The sequence below is a fragment of the Sylvia atricapilla genome, chromosome 15 (genome assembly GCF_009819655.1).
Source record: "Sylvia atricapilla isolate bSylAtr1 chromosome 15, bSylAtr1.pri, whole genome shotgun sequence".
In the NCBI taxonomy this organism is placed as follows: domain Eukaryota; kingdom Metazoa; phylum Chordata; class Aves; order Passeriformes; family Sylviidae; genus Sylvia; species Sylvia atricapilla.
In genome coordinates, this window is record NC_089154.1 from 4410593 (window position 1) to 4427761 (window position 17169).

The 17169-nt window shown below is 43.2% G+C and overlaps 1 protein-coding gene across 1 annotated transcript in view; it reads left to right on the forward strand.

Annotated features, from left to right (window-relative positions):
- SDK1 (sidekick cell adhesion molecule 1) overlaps positions 1-17169 on the forward strand; it is a 391189-nt gene that overhangs the window by 259357 nt on the left and 114663 nt on the right. Inside the window, exons 14-17 of the mRNA XM_066329767.1 lie at positions 4356-4492; positions 11173-11320; positions 12170-12310; positions 15746-15927. Of these exons, the coding sequence (XP_066185864.1) occupies positions 4356-4492; positions 11173-11320; positions 12170-12310; positions 15746-15927 (608 nt within the window). The remainder of the gene's footprint in view (positions 1-4355; positions 4493-11172; positions 11321-12169; positions 12311-15745; positions 15928-17169) is intronic.

Genomic DNA, 17169 nt, shown 5'->3' on the forward strand with positions numbered 1-17169 from the left:
GAACAGGAGCAGGGCTTTTTACAAACTTCTTTAATCTCCTGTGCCTTTTTAGTAATCCCCTCTTCAGTCAGTCTCTCTTATTACCTGCTGTTGGACCATTTTTCTCAGAAGCCTCCCCAAACCATGGCTGGTTTATTTTTCTCAGCAAATAGTCTGCTTTTAGCTAATTTTGTAAAACACTCTATGTGTTTGCTGAGTGAATTTTTCAGCTGCCCTCTGGCAGTGATGAGCTGACTCAAAACATTAGGGTTTCTGTTTTGAGCATGTATCATCTGCAACTGGCTAATATTTCTCTCCCAGATTGTCACAATGACTTCATGTTCTTTTCTTGCAAATGCACTATTTTAATTGCTTTGTCAGAGTTCCCTCAGGTCACCTTGGTGGCAATGCCATTAACCCTGGGCTTATCTATCAATTACAGATTTTAAAGTGTCCATGGACATATTTTGCTATCACATAAAATAAGTTATGGAAAACTTGCCTCCATGCAACTCTTCAGTATTAGAAAAATGAGGTTTTAAGATACTCTGTATTGAAAAACTTCCATATATTTCCTGTTGAGGCTTCAGTGAACAAAAGAAAGATAATGATGGAATTACACTTTGCATGTCTGGTCAAGGTCTGTTCACTGCTCTGGGTGTTATTGTCCTAAACCACATCCACTTTCTTGGTGCTGACCAGTTCTAGTCTGAGGTCCTCCTCACCCCGAGAAAGGGTTGAAATTAGAATTCTCTGCAATCATTTCTTGGGTGTTAGAAGCAAGGAAAAGTAATCCTCTTAAAGGAAAAACAGAAGCAATGATCTCTTTGGGGAATGTGAATATTCGTGATGGTGGTACAGGTCTCATCTATCATCCCTTCCACAGGGTATGTGGTAGCAAATGAGAAGGAGACAAAATGTAAGTGCGTGCTAAAGTAGAAATTACTGCTTATTAATCTCCGCTTTTGCATCCTGCAATGAGAGAGGTACACTCCTGTGCTGAAATGTCTTTGTAGCTTTAAATATTTATTTCTGTCCAGGTGTGTTTCTTAGGCACTTGTTCTGTGTGCCTCGAGGGGTTTAAATCTGTGAGCACCATCTGTTGCTGTTCAGCATGGCCGCGTTTGGGTGGAGACAAACCCGTGTCTGTGATTTTTGTGGATGGGCTGTCCTGGATGGAGGCAGCAGCTCAGCTACTCAATCTCTGTCTGAACAGAAAGTGCCCATTTCCCTCGTGCTGCTGCTGATTGTCCTTGTCACTCTGAGAGAATAATCGACTAAACCCAGATCCTAAGCAAACAAAACCCCAGGTTTTAACCCAGTCTGTGCATTTAAAAAACAGGGAAAAGGGAGTGTCCCCTCTTCTTCAAAAGTCTTCTGAGCCTTGTGCAATTGGAAAAAGAGGCTGAGCTTTAAATCTTAAATCTTTTAAAGTCTTTCTTAAAAGAGCTTTAAGACTTTCTTAATTGTGTAGTCTCTGTCTTCAAGTGAGCTGGTAATTTAGCCCTTCTAGTGTATGGGACATCAAGAGCAGTAAACGCACACCTTGAAAATACCCATAATATATACCAGGAGCGCTCATTTGCTGCCCAGGAGAGCAGAAACATGGGGATAAATCTGCTGTGAGCTCCCCCTCAGCCATTCCTCCCACACTGCTGCTTCTGTGGCCATCATCTTCCAGGAGGAGCTGGAGCCACAGCCCCTGTCTGAGCTCTTCCCCACAGGGACTGGTGATGGATGAAGTGGGGACTGGGACTTGTGTGAGCCATGTAGCAACAAGACGTTTCACTCTTCCCTTCAGTAATTACCTTTGCCAGCTTAATCACAAAAACTTTTCCAACCAGCTTGCCTAGGACATAATGATAAATTGTGGTGGAGGTTTAATGTTTATTATAATTTAATGTTTCATTCAAAATTAAGCAGCACACTCCTGTAGTCCCTGGGTAAACGGCCATATCTTACACCCCCACACTTCCCAGTGACAGCCACACTCAGTCTCCCAGGTCAGCTGCCCTCCTGCTTTGTTTCCAGGTCCTCCTCTTCCCTAAACGTGTTTATCCAAAATTTCACAGTGCTGTGTTTAATCTGCTCCCTCTGGGCCCACACGTGCTCCTTGCTGTGCCTGATGTTTGTTTCAGCCCCAAACCGACCACAACTGAGCTGCCAGTGCACCACCAGATAGGAGTGAGGACAGCCAACTTAAACCCCTCGCCATCGAGGCGTCTCAAGCAAGCGATTTAATGAAGTTGAGATCTGAATCACACCCCGAGGTGTCATTCCATGTTTACTACAGAAAGAGCCTGGGGTCACTGTGCTGCTAATTTGGTTCTACGTTTAAAGTCAAATGAGACGAGACAAGGCTTTGAGTCTCAGGTTTAGCCTTAGGAAATATCAACCCCTCTTGCCTGGAGAGAGGTGGGCAGGGAAGTGCCTTCTGCTTCTGGTGCCTCATTAGCTGTGTGTTTTTCTTGCCACTCTTTGGCTCTTCCAGCAGCATTTTCTCTCTTCTTTTTTTTGGTGCTAACTCCACAGTGTGTATCCATCAGAAACGCATAAACAAAAGCATTCACGGCTTTAACAGAAAAATAATAAAACTATTGTCTGGCTCTCCATATGTTCCTCAATCTTCCAGTAGAAACAGAAATCCAGGACATATTTATTGTTCTGGCTTGGAGCCAGAGCCTGTATTTACTTTTGTGAGTGGCTGAGGAGTTGCGGTTTTTAAATAACTCCGAGCCTTCAGTGGCAAAATACATCACAAGCAAGAATTACTGGGTTTTTAATTTCAGCATGTGAGTGCCCTCATGGCTTTCTGCTCTGGCCTGAGCTGTGGAAGGGTCACCCTCAGCCTTCCTGGGGAGGAGGGCAGATTGAAGGCGTGAAAACTGGCCCTCCTTGCTTTTCCTTCACTCCATAACCCTCATTCTCCTTAGGAACCAGGGTGATAAGGAGCAAAAATCATGCTTAAGTATAATGCTGAAGGGCTTTAATCTCTTAAAACTCATCAGCATTTAAGGGTTGCGGCAGAATTTAGTGTTCTCACTTCACCATGCAGCTCCCACTTGCAGCCAATGGGTACAAGTGAAATGTTTTTCCACAAATTTCCTTTATGTGTAGAGATTACACATTTTAATTGAGCTGCTGTTTTATTTTTGTTTTTGAAATGGTTTATGTTGTATTTCCATGGGGCTTCTGCAGGCATTTTCAGTACATTTTCTGGTTGGGTGCTTCCAAAAAAATCCTTATTATAAGGAGGAAGGATTCTACCCATGACAGGATAAGCCTGAATCCGTGAATAAATCAAGCTGTTCTGTAGCCTAAGAATACATATGGTAATTTTGATTAGTCGCTCCGTGTGGATAGTGTCAATGTCTTCTGCTTCCTTGAGTATGAAAAATTCCATGTTAAATCATATCTCCCATGTGTTTTACTGTTTATACGTATCACTGCTGTCACATTGTAGGACATCATTGTAAGAAGGGAGAAGTGAGAGAGGAAATTTATTGACCAACTTGCTCAGTCAAAAACAGGATGAAAATTGGCTTTTTTTCCACATTTAGTGACATGGCCATTAGCTGTTCTAAGCATCAGCCTTGGGACTTTCAGCATAATTTTTTTAGGATAAAATTGTGAAGAATTCTGAGATGTCTTTCATTTATTTAATTGTACAATAGCTGCTGGTGGTTTTATATCCATCATCACACGGGGTTGATGTCACCCGCCTTTAACTGTCTGTAAGACTGGAGCTGAATGAAACATGGATTAATTTTTCTGTGCTGGTTTGTGTTGGAACTCTGGAGGCTGAAAATTTCAGGCTTTCTGTTCTAAAGGGCACTGACCCTCGAGTAGACACTACATTTGACTCGAGGCCATGGAACAGGCTTTGGAAGCTGAGTGATAGCACTGGAGTTGTGGGTGTGGAGTTTGAATAGTATTGTGTGACATCACAGGGTGAAAAACTTAAAGATTTTAGTATATAATAATATATGGGCAAGATGGAGGACTTTGGGCATTGTCTAAGTCCTTCTTCTTCTTCATGGGTTCAGGTGGTTTTCTGTAACTGTGTGAAAAAGGTCAGCATTGCAGGCCTTGGGTGGTCATTGTTGAGTCAAAAATATAAATAATATAAGTGTCCCCTCGTTATTGGGTGATTAGCTCTTAAATAACCTTGGAAAGAGTTAGAGGGGCTCCATTTTACCTTCATTGTCTATCTTGCTAGTTAGAGCTCACGGCTCGTGAGACTGTAATATAGATAAGAAATAATAAACACAAAACTGTGACTCCCGTGTATTAATCCCGACCTTGGAAGAAAAAGAAGCCAGAACCCTCACAGGTTTGTTGTTTTACTTTCTTTCTCTGTCCCTTTCCCTCCACAGTGAGCTGCCTCACTCCCCCCAGAACCTGGTAGCCACCCTGAACTCGTCCTACAGCCGCAGCGTGGTGCTCTCCTGGGTGCGCCCCTTCGACGGCAACAGCCCCGTGCTCTACTACGTGGTGGAGCTCTCTGAGAACAGTAAGTCACTGGTGTTTGGGCCAAATGCTGCTCAGCCCCGTGGTGTTCTGAATTATGCCTTCAGGCCCACCTCTGCCCCAGAAATGACACCTCTGCTGACAAAACACTGCTGCAGTTTGCTGAATGAGAGCACAAAGGGGTTTTACACCCAGGTGTTTGTGCACTGAAAGAGTGGAATGGCAAAGGCTGAGATGGAGGGATTATCTTAAAGGAAAGACTTAGTTCTGCCTCTAGTGCTGCCTGCCAGACTTGAGGCACAACAGGTCATTCCTCAGTAAAACAGCAGTGGTCAGTTTGTTCCTTGCCATGGCTGTCTTTTTCTCCAGTTTCGTGGATTTCTTGGTGCGTTCAGAGCCCCAGTTTCACCTGAAGATGCACAAAGGGTGATATTTCAAGGAACTGATGGTCTGTCAAAGGAACAAACTTGGATGTCAAGAGGAGCTACTCTCTTACCTCTCTGTGGGCTCATAGATTTTCTCTGCTTTCCCTAGGTTATCATTTCACACCTTTCCTTTAGCTAGGTGGTTGAGGATGCTTGAATGCAATCCAAACACTGACTTCCTGGGTTACAGGCCTGGGTATTGGGAATTGCCACTTCCCAGTTTTATCATGCTGTACACCAGGTCTTCTGTGGCACTCAGTCTGCAAGGTTATTCAGGGACGCTGCTAATGCCTCTTTAGGAGTTGATGGAAAGATGAGGTTATATGGAAATCGGTCACCTTGGCAATACTTTCTAATCTCTATCAGCCTACGAGCTGGAAATCCAAGCTGAACAATTGATTCTTGATGAAAAAATTAAGAGCATCACTTTTTGTGACATGTGGAAATTAGTCACTGCATAACTGAATGTGAAACAGTTCTGATTTCTGATTATCTGGAGAGCAGCAGTTTGTTTTGCCACACAGAGAGCTTGAGGGGAAACTTGAGCTTCAGATCACATACAAGCCTTTTGCTTTGCAGGCTGGAGTGCATAACTTCTCAGATGCGAAGGTCCCAGAACCCATGATCTTGACAACTGTTAAGCAAAGTGCAGGTTTCTAATCCTAGCAGAAATCCAAAGTCATGCCCAGGACTCCTGTCCTTAAAATAGGTCTTTTCAAGCAAAGACTCCTGATCTTTTTGTAACAAATGAGTGAGAAAATCCACGATCCTGCACCCATACTCCATCTTTTTATCACCACCTTCCTTTTTATTTTCACTCTTCTCTCCTTCCCTCCCATAATTATGGGTCAGTAGTTCCCTGTTTTTCTTGTTTTCCTTTCCTGATCTTCTGCCCAAGGATGTTACCCTTCTGCTCCTTGTTTCCCAGTCGCTTTATTGATGACAAGTCAGCGAAGCCCCAGTCTGGGAACATGATGCAAAGGTCCTGGAGCTGTATTTACAGAGAGGCAGCACAGAGGTGGCAGAACGTGCACCTGGGTCCTACAGTGGGCTGCATCGACTGGGACAAGTCCCTGAAAGAACAGGCAGCTCATTCCGTGCCAGGAGAATCATGGAATTGTTTCAGTTGGAAGGGACCGTAAAGATCATCTCATTCCATCATCATCTCTCTTGTGTCATGGAGGAGTTTGGAAGGTCTTCAAGTCCTTTCTACCAGGGATGCTCTGCAGTTGTATAGGAATGGGGTACATGTGCCATCATTTTAGAATTAATTCACTGAAATTTGTCGAAGGCTCAGCCAAAATCAACAGTAGCTCTTTGGAAAGCATGCACACAGTCCCTGAGAACACCACAGGGTCCTGTGAACCGCTGCTCCCTCTGAGATAGATCAAATAATTTTGGCTGATGCCATTGCAATCTGCCACTGAGAGGGTCTCATTGTCCCAAAGCACAGGTCTGTGTCCTGCTGCAGCTCAAAGCTGCAGAAGCCAAACACAGGCCAGGTTTGTTGTGAACTGAGCAGCTTAACTCCCAGTTATATCCCCGGTCCTGCTGTCCTTTAAGTCTTTGTCTTTATTTACATTGCTTTTCTGTGCAGTGTGTAAATGATTGCCCACAGAGGTGGAACAGGGAAGGGTCTGAGCTCTTGGATGTTCCATGTTGCTGTGCCCTCTGCTTACATGTGTACAGACCACTCAGCAATGTCAGCAGTGATTTTGGTTTGGAACACCGACTGTAACGTCTGCACTCCATCACAGGCTTGTTTTGGTTTCTGTTTTCCTCAAGAGTTTGTTTCTCAGGGTTATTTTGATCTCAGCAGTGTGTGGTTAATATTTAGCTTCTCCAGACCTCCTGCTCCTCTGGAAACTGTCCCCTCCCCTTTGTTCCCAGCCATGCCAAGCACTGTTTGTGCACGAAGCTGGCATTTGATGTAGTGTAGGTATCACTTGGTCTGATATGACTGTGCAGAAACTCTCTTTGCTTTTCAAAGACAATTTCTGTTTGGGTTTTTTGCTGCAGGAGGAGCCACTGTCAGGGAGACAGGGAACACCCTCCACGAGCTCTGTCACTCTCACAGCAGAGCAACGTCCCTCCCATCCCAATCCTCCCCCGAAGGAGGGACACCAGAATTATGGTTTATTTTCCAGTTAGCAAAGCTGCACAGATTTTGTTCTTAGTTCTGTGGGGTTTGAATGTTTGGAGTTTGAGTGGTTTGGTTACAGGTGCTGAAACGTAGCCTTGTTTTGTTGGTTTTTTTAAGCTGTTTTGTTTCGGATAACTCTCTCACAGCTTCAGGATCCATGGTAGGTTTTGAAGCACATACCATAAATGAATACACAACAGTGTCTGTTGCAGAGAAATAGCTGAAGAGGGTTCAAAATAACAAGTATAAATTTCAAAGGTTTAATTACCAGCTGCATTAGAGGGAGGCGTGTCACTCCACCTGGCATGGATTAAAACTCCTTTTCATTAATATCAATTCAGTAAAGAGATACAAAACCCTTATTTTAATTAGAGGGGGAAAAAAAACAGTGGCAGATCGTGCACATAAATTGCTGGGAATATGAATGACTCTAGACACCTAATTTTTAAAATTAATGTATTTGGCACAATGCAATAATTGTCAAAATACAAGTATTCACAGTAGACTGTGTCTGTGGGTGACTTGAGACATATGGCCTTAAACATTTGGGGGCAAATTTATAATCTAATTTGAAAAACACAGTTCCAAGGAAACACAGTCATTAAGTATTCCTGCCCACACAGAGCCAAGAATGTGAACCTTGATTTGAAATAGGATTTTCAAATAAATAGTACCATGCATTGCTGTCATTTGCACTAATATAATTTTGGATGTTTCATGACCTGTTTAGACCCATTGTGATTTACCTCAGAATTCCAATGAAGTATCTTCAAGGAGTTAGGAGGGGATATGCTTATTTTATTCCAAAGAGGTTTAGACTGAAGGAATTAATCAAAAAAATATTCTGAATAGTCTTTTAACTGAAGAAATGAATTAAGACTTATAGAATTCTGCTGAGGACAATTAAGATAAAAGCCCATTTTTGTTTTATTGTATTCTGGGATATCTGTGCTTTGTGAGGTAATGATATAACTCAGATTCATCACACTGTGCCAATGAGGAGATAATTAAAGCTCCTGTGGAAAGCATCTGTACATGCTTAACTAAAACCTATGAATTGTCATCCTGAATTTGGTAGGAATATTCAAAAGGCAAATATTGAACTCGTTGATAAATCTTCTCCAAAACCAAAGTAAAGCTGCATTGTCATTATGATTGTGACTCAGATCTATGATAATTTTAAAAGAGATTTTTTTCAGGCCACTGATAGACCTTGTATAGGTCCTACCAAACAAAGGGTGAGTCATTTAGGTTTCCTTTGGATTTTTTGCAATATCATATTGCTACAAAGGTTTGAAAGATGAATTCAGTGAATTCCAGCAGTACAGCAGATTCCTATGCTGCCATCTATTCAAAACCCTCTGGAGAAGGAAAGAGATGGAAATGTGTTCCAAACCTGCAAAAATCAGCTTTCTGCAGTAGATCTGATTGGTAATATCAAATTAGAAACGATTTGGGGGGAAACTGCAATTAATGCATGAACTGTAGGGTAGGCAGGGAAACAGAGAAGAAATGCCTCTTGGCACACAGCCAGAGCTATTGAACGCATCACAAGCACGTCCAAAAATTCATGACTGAAAAAAATTGTAATCTCTAAAACCCCAAAATGACATTGTAAACCAGAGAACAGCCTGTGAGATTCTTCATTTCCAATAAATTAACTTGGAGAGGCAATCAGAGTTAATTCAGAATGCCCAATATTTGTAAGACGACAGACAGCTCAACATGGAAGTCGTTCAGACAGCGGCAATTACGGGGGAAGAGCAGCAGAGCCCAGAGTATGTTCTGGGCAGCTTAAGTTAAATGAAGGATTAGCAGAGTCTGTTCAGTCTAACAGAGGCTTTTTTAATAGTTTGACCTGGCAAGGCTTTTGTCACCATGGAGCTTCTCCAGCCTTCCTGGGACAGGTGAGTGACAGCCATCCCTGGAGGACAGGAGAGGCGGTGTTGAAAATTTTATGGCATGTTTCCCTTGTCACAATTGCTCCTCTCTACAGTGAAAAGAGCTTCTGCACCATCTTGGGGTTGGGGGTGTGTATCTAAAGAGGGAGATCCGGTTCTTTTTGGAGTGTTTTGTTTATTGATTGTCAAAAAAAAAAAAAAAGAAAAAAAAAAGAAAAAAAAAGACTTGACATTTAAATTTTAAAGATACTCTGCACACTCAGTGTATCCAGTGCTCCAGGAGTGAGCAAATGCTCCCCGAACCGCCCTCCTCTCTGAATCAGAGCACCCAGGAGATGAATAGGCTTCGTTTATATTAGTTTCCAGTTTAATCTCTCTTCCTGCCAGATCTTTTATCTTCCACCAGGAGAGGAAAAAGAATTAATAAAGTATTCTACAGATGCAGCATATAAACAGAGCAAAGCCCCAAGGTGCTGAGGAGATTAATAGGGCCTGTTGTTGAATCAAACTGCTCACTACATTGAGCTGCTTGGGTTAAGCACTCTCAGGTGGTGTTTACACTGGCAGTAAACAAATGCAATGCACTAGGAAACGGACCACTGCCCAAGTAGCTCATACAAGGGTATTTCACTCCCCTCTTGGTGCCTGCTCTTCCATTTTCCGCAGGAAGTTCCTTCAGGCAGTGCACTAGGTCAGCCATACCTTAACTCCAGCTTTCCTTGATTTGTTGCTGTGCACTCTGGCCGTAACAAGGCTGTTTGGGAAGTCTCGAGGGATGCCTGTGAAAATTCAGAAAGAATTAGGGTGCAAAAAGCTCCTAAGCAACGCTTTTCTAGATGGCACAGGTGTGCTTCCTCTAAGGGCTCTCTAAAAGGAATCCAATGTTCAGCTAAGATAAATTGGCATCAAGATCTTGCAGCCAGAGTGGCTGTTGGTAAATCAACAATTGGCAAGGACAGACCTTGACTGCTGTGCAGATTTCCCTCTCCAGCATTCCCAGGATTCTGCTGTGTCAGTTTTCCTGTTAACAAAGACTTCGTTCTGGCAAGGCCCTTACTGGAATAAATACATTTGGAGTAATTTGAAGATGCAGTGTTTATAGCCCAACTGGCATCATACCCTAGAGGACTTAAACTTGCTAAGGAATCTGCCAGAAAAGCACAAAATGAGTGGCTTCTGCCTTGGTGTGAAGTTTAGCAGCTTTCCACGTTTGGGACATCTCATCTTCATTTTCAGGCAGACGTTGAGGTGACCTGCCAGGAGCCACGATGCACTTCTGATGAGCAACACGCACAGATAACGCTGCCAAAATCTACAGCGAGCTCCTCAGCAATTTCCAGAAGTGTTAGTAATTTGAGCAGGGAGCATGAAAACAGCTGGTATTATTTAAAAACTGAACAAATCTTCAAATTGGCTGATTCCGTTGCTGTACTGTTGCAACGCAGACCAAATGTCACCTCTCCCTGCCTATTTCAGTCATGACTTCAGGGAGAATATGTGACACCAGGCTATGGAGAGGAGAAGTCAGAATATTTAATTTTCAACATGTTTCATTTCTGACCTCTTTGAAAACTTGTAATTTGGGCATCAAAGGAGCTCGGTATGGCAAGAGTGTGAACAGACAGTGAGGGGTTTAGGCTGCTGCCAGGGCTCTTTCTACCAGGGAATCTTCCTAGGACAATTAGATTCCATGCCGAATATTATCACTGGGGAAAAAAAAAAAAAAAGAAGAAGATTGCAGACACGTAGAATCAGCAGCAGAAGCTTTCTCAGGTCTTGCAGCAAAGGGCTGATTTGGCAGAGAGAGTCACGCTTCTACACCTGCTTGCAAGCTGGGTAGGAAGATATTCCAAACTGACTGTGAATTTCATTAGAAACCTTCCACCAGAGCCACTCATGGGTGTGGTGGTGTGATGGCCTGCCAAACAGATGGGTTGTGAAATACACAGCCCATCTGTCTTTATCATGCTTGTTTCCTCTTTTATTAAAATGTTAATGAATATAGTTTTTATTTATTATGCCATGACATGTGCAGCATCACTTTCCAGTAGACAAATGTGCAATCTGCATAACCGTGTGGGCTGACAGGAAGGTTTCTTCTGCTGGAAAGAAACTTCTTCCCAAAGTTCCTCTGAGGGAAGCAAGCACAAAAAAACCCTGAGCAGTCAGAAGCGCTTTCTCACTTCTGCAGGGCTTTTGACAGACACTTTCATCTCTTTTTGTCTTTTTTTCCCATGCTATTTGTTCCCCACAGATTCTCCCTGGAAGGTTCACCTGTCAAACCTGGACCCGAAGATGACCGGTGTCACTGTGAGTGGCCTCACTCCTGCCAGGACCTACCAGTTCAGGGTGTGTGCAGTCAACCAGGTGGGGAAGGGCCGCTACAGCACTGAGACCAGCAGGTAATGGCAGTCTGGGGCTGTGTGCTGAGGGGACAGAGACCTGGGCACGGAAAAAATGCTGCTTGTGGATGAAGGAATGAAATAATCTTCTGCGCGAAGACTGGGAGATGGAGAAGTTGGGATTTCCCAGCCCTCTGGAGAGTGCTCTGCAGCTGGCAGGAGCTGAGGATTGATGGCATTTGGGTGATGCAGGACATCAGGACATCGTAGGAGAGGTGTCCTCATACCACAGAGTATCAGTGGAGCAGAATCTTGGAAATGATGTTTTGTTCTTGTGCTGAGGCCCAGCAGTTGGCCCGGGCAGGAGCACAGCTCTCACCCTGTCATGGCAGTGTCACTTCTGGAATTTACCCAGATGTGACAGAGAAGGATGGCTTCATCATATTCAGTTTCAAATGCATCCCCCTTCTTCTGTGAACCAAAGCTTGCTGCGAGCTTGAATTGCAGAACAGCTGAACTCTAAATGGCTTTTTCAAAATGTAGGAGTTTGATATGAAAAATATTGAAAGAGCTGAAAGAAACAATTTGGAAGGAGTCACAGACACTGGACCTGAGCTCTTACTCATTCAGGCTTGTAATCTTTTTAAAGAGTTGTAGCAGCCTGAGTGATTCCAAGAGAATGGGGTTACCTCAGCTGTCTGTCTTGTTGCTTGCTTAACTGATTTCCTATTATGTTGATTTGTTGTAACTATTTCATGCATGTCTTCAGCAGTTTGATCAGCATTATATTTCTTTCTAGTCATCAGACTGTCATAAAAGAAAGTGGTTCACTTGGAGGGGATACAGGAAATAGACTGTTATTTATGATTTCTTTCAACACCCATGTCCATCACATTCTTTTGTGCTTAGGTTGATGCTCCCTGAGGAGCCCCCCAGTGCCCCCCCTAAAAACATCGTGGCCAGTGGGAGAACCAATCAGTCCATCATGGTCCAGTGGCAGCCTCCTCCTGAGAGTGAGCACAATGGGGTTCTTCATGGCTACATCCTGAGGTGAGTCCTTCCTTAACCTAGAAAGTCCAGAGATAGGTGCAGGTGTGCACAAGGAGCTCAAATGGTGTGACTTAAGAGTGTAATAAAAGCTATCTCTAACTGAATTAAAGATATTAGTTACTGTTTGCAGACCCTCAGGCCGCCCTGGTTGTTAAATATGAGAAAACAACAACTCTTCAAGGGGTCACAAGGGTGCAGCCACTGAAATTCTGGTCTGTCTGTCTGCTCCAAAGGACCAGCTCCCTGTGGAGACTCACAGCATCCTTTTATTCCATTTTCAAAGGGAAGTGAAGCACCAAGCAATGCAAGTGTTCACGAGGGAGGCTGGTACAGTGCAGCCTATGCAGATGTATATTTGCTTATTACAAGCTCAGCTCCCTGCTCGAAAGGTTAATTAAATTTATCAAAGACACAACAGGGCTCCTGCCTATGGAGGAGCAGCAAAAGAATCAATAAACTTCAGTTTTGTGCCAAACAAAATGGAGAGAGGGAATGACAGGTCAGATGCTTCATGGCAGACCTTGGTTTGGTTTTGCAAATCAGCCAGTTGAGTAAGATCCTTTCAGCCCTGTCTGTATTTATTAACGAGAAACACATTCAGGCAGGTAACTGGGAATCCTGCACACATCCAGTGTGGCTGCTTACACAGGATTCATTGTGCTGGAAAGGGTGCTGCCACACGTGAGAGACTTTGCAGAATGTTTCCCTTAGGTGATTTTTTGGGACTCAGTATTCACTCCTACCCAAGTCCACTACAGCTCACTGCTCATTTGGCATCCTCCACACCCTGCAGTGCTAGCAGCCAGCTAGGGCCACACCTCTAGTGAGGGAGGCATTATCTAAATTAGAGTTTTTGTGGGAAACTCCCAGCCCCTGACACATTTCCAAGGCATGGTTATAGTCTCCTGTGGGCAGGCTGCTGACATTTTTCATACAGTGTCCTCCAGAACTGTAAAAGATAACTAAATGCTGCAGTTGAAATGCCAACATCCTGTTCATGCTGTGCTCCTACTTTTGCTGGCATGGATGGAAAGGCTTTTGTCATGTTAAGAGCGTTGGTGAGCTCCCAAAATAGCCCTGGGAAGTTGCCTGTGTCTGCAGGCAGAGCTGAGTCTGTTCATCCCCTGTCACCTGCACAGAGCCCTTAGCAGAGGTGAGCCCTTTGTGCAAGGTTTTAGGGCCAGGCTCTGTTTAAAATGTTTTCTCAGCCCTCAGTGGGGAAAGGTGCTTTAACTTCTGCCTGCAGATAGACCCTTGTCCTGAGTTTGGGTTCTCATTTGCACAGGGTACAAACATTGTTTATGCAATTCCTCCCTTCAAACTGGTCTCCTCAGTGCTAGGATTAGCTCCTTAGGTATTCCCAGGGAGCCTTTCCCTGTCTCAGCATTAAGTCCTTTAAAAAGCAAAATCCCATAAGCTCCTACCTCTGGCAATCTGTGCTGTTTTCTCCATATAGCATTTCCAATAATGTTTAACTTTAGTACTTTCTACAGCATTTATCGGCATAATTGATCCCTGACCCTGTTGTAACATCTCTTTCCCTTTTAATAGTGTTCATATTCATTATGCTCAATCTGGGAACATTTTTGGTGTCTTCCTGCTTTGTCTTGACAGCAGAGCAGAGAAACCATTTATTCTACAGGAATTTAAGATAATCACATAAAAGCACAACTGTCCCTGGTAATAAAGCAGGCTGTTCTTCCAAGTTGAATTGTGTGGTCACAGCAAAATGCACTGAAGATCAGAGTCCCTGCACTGATTCCTGCAGAATCAGGGTGCAGCAGAATGAAAAGCACCAGCCATCCCAGAGACACAAAGCTCAGGACATGCAAGATGCTAAATTGATGGAACACCTGATCTTTAAAAGTGAAGGTGCACTGCACAAGTCATGTGGAGTATCCATCAAAGTCCATGGTGAGAAAAATCATGAAGACATGACATTTCTGAACTGGCCTCCTTCCTCTGCCCTTTTTCTCACTGCCAGCATTGCATTTAGGGGTCTGCCATGCTAACAGCATAACAGATTAAATCACAGGAGCACTTACACCTTGTCTGCTGGGCAGGAGACAGAACATTGCTGCACTCAGAACTGGCTTGCCAGGGAGCACAAACCCTGCACAGCAGGGGAGAGAGAGAAAGGGGGAGCAAGACATTCAATAAACTCAGCTGAGGGCTGGTATTCCTTTATTTCCATTTATATTTCGTAAATGGAATCATACCAGTGTAGCATTACAAATATTAAGTGTGCTAAAGGATGGCCAGGCAAGCAGCAGAAAATAAAGGTGTTGTCAGTGAGTAAGAGCTGATCTCTTTATAGGAAGACTTCAGAACAAATATCTCTGGCTGAAACACATGAAGTTGTCTAGTCATAAACATTGCACCAATTTTACTTAGATGAATTGAAAATCTCTCTGTAAGATGTCAATGAAATCATTCTGTGTCAATAAACTTTTGGTGATTGCAGTGAAGCAAAGGATGGCTAAGAGTGCATAAAAGTTATGTGGTGAATAAAAATACAAATGTTTCCATGTTTATCTTTTTTATGGAACAGTAATGCCTTGTGTCCCTTATTTGGCCTCTGTTTTTTGATTTTTTGTGAATTAGCATATTGTGAGCATCCACTGTGCTGCTTTCCTAAAGGAAGGAAAACAAACAGTATTATTCACATTCACAGATTTGCAAGGTTTGTTTGTTTTCTATAATTTAGTTCTTCTCTGTAGTTTGTTGGCCTGAAGAGACACATCAAAGGGGCTGTTTTCTGGAATACGGTTTTTGACATGGGAAAATGTGTTTGGTGTTTCAGCTTCTCATGTCTCAGCAGAAAGAGTTTCAGGATATTTATCAGCCACCTGTGTTTGACACAGCCCTTCTCCTGGAATGCCAGTGCTTACCCAACTCTTCAGTCTCAACTGTATTTAATCCTTATTTTAATAATTCTGTGAAGTAAATTCTGGTGGAAGGCAGGAGTGCCAGTGGCTGAGATTCCAGGAGGTCAGAGCCCTCTGAGCTCTTCCTTTTCAGATTTCAGAAGTGAAGGAAAAAAACCCATTTCTCAGGCTGATTTACAGCAGCACTCTGATAAAAATCACATCTGGGCTATTTTTTGTACTAAATCACAGCTTTTACTAGACAAGCCACATTTAAAAAGCTGTAATTTTTCTGCAACCATAAAACAGGATAAAACACCCGTTTTGTTTAGCCCTGAGCCTGTAATCTCAGTGAGATCAGATTATAAATACTATAGCAGTCAAACATGATATGGTCTTATCAGGAGTTGCCACGTTCCTCCTGATTATTTTTCATTATTCTTGGTAAAATTCTGCTGTAAAATTTTGCATATTGCCTCTTCACAAAAGAAGCCGTGTTGCCAGTCAGGATGTTTTCTCTAATTGATACCATCTAATTAAGCAGCTAATTCTTCTCCCCATATGGCAGGTATCGCCTGGCCGGCCTCCCGGGAGAGTACCAGTACAAGAACATCACCAGTGCAGAAATCAACTACTGCCTGGTGAAAGACCTGATCATTTGGACCCAGTATGAAATCCAGGTGGCATCTTACAACGGAGCTGGGCTGGGAGCCTTCAGCAGGCCCGTGACAGAGTACACACTGCAGGGAGGTGAGCAAATCCCTCCAGCGTCTCCTTTGGCATCCCACAGCTCCCCTAGGGCACGTGCTGCCTCAGTCCCACCTCAGAACCTGGGAAATCCACGGGCACTTCAGTCAAAGTGGATAGGAGCAGGGAGCACCTGCAAATTGCAAACGCCTGAGCAGAGCTGAGTGTCTGCTCTATCTCTGTTGTAGGAAAAGCTGGGAGTGAAGTCAAAAATTATCTGTTTGGTTGACCCTCGTGATGACGTGTTGCCACACTGGCAGGTCAGAGTCAGCTGCAGCAGAAGTAATAAATAGAAATGCTGATGAGAGCTGGGGTCCTGGGGAATGGATTTATGGGACCTGTGACAGGCAGGGGCTGAGGTTACCCTGCCTGGAGAGTTAGAGAAAATATGGCAGGGAATTGGTTTTATCATGGCCAAGGCATGCGAGATGCTGCATACGCAATATACGAGACAGAATGAACCAGCTGCTTTAGCTTTGATAATCACAGAATACCTTGTTTTAGAAATATGGAATAAATTGTAAGGGAAGTGTAGGGAGAGAAATACAACCTGTGGAGAAAGTGTTCTGAAGCATTTCAGGAATGGTGCAGATACTTGCAAAGGGGAAGATAAAATGATCTTTAAAGCCCTGATTTTTATGCTACAGCTCCTCCACACTTTTCTAAGTGCTTTAAGAAGAGTATAAATTACACCAACAAAAGGATATGTAATTACTTTTTACAACCAGTGTAAGGCATGTTTACACCTCTAGATTGGTATAAAAATCTGTAGGATAATTAAGTGCCAGGTCCTTAAGGCTTCCATATATTCCCATAATTGCAGGGTTGTGCTGGATGCTGAGCACTGGACAGTACATGGGCTCTACTTGGTTGGTCATAAAACAATTACACTGTTTTAAAAACTTGCAGATTTACAGTGCATCAGTTAATTTTCAATCAGTGAAGAAGATGTAGTTGTTTAATTGTTACTAGGAGTACATTATAACATGATTAGATACAGTTTGAGGTGTAGGGAGATCTTTAAGAAAAGATTATTCATATGCAACACTAATTAACCACAACAACTAGAGAAAGAACTATCTGTATTTTGTCTTAGGGCATGTAAAGTCTCATAGTTTAGAGGAGCCTAGGCACACTCAACCTCATTCTAGAAGTATTTATAGCAGACCTTGAAATGTTTTTCTTGAAGTCTTCTCCTTGCAGCCAGGATTAATGTTTTCTATCCCACTAAAGACCTGAGCTCTG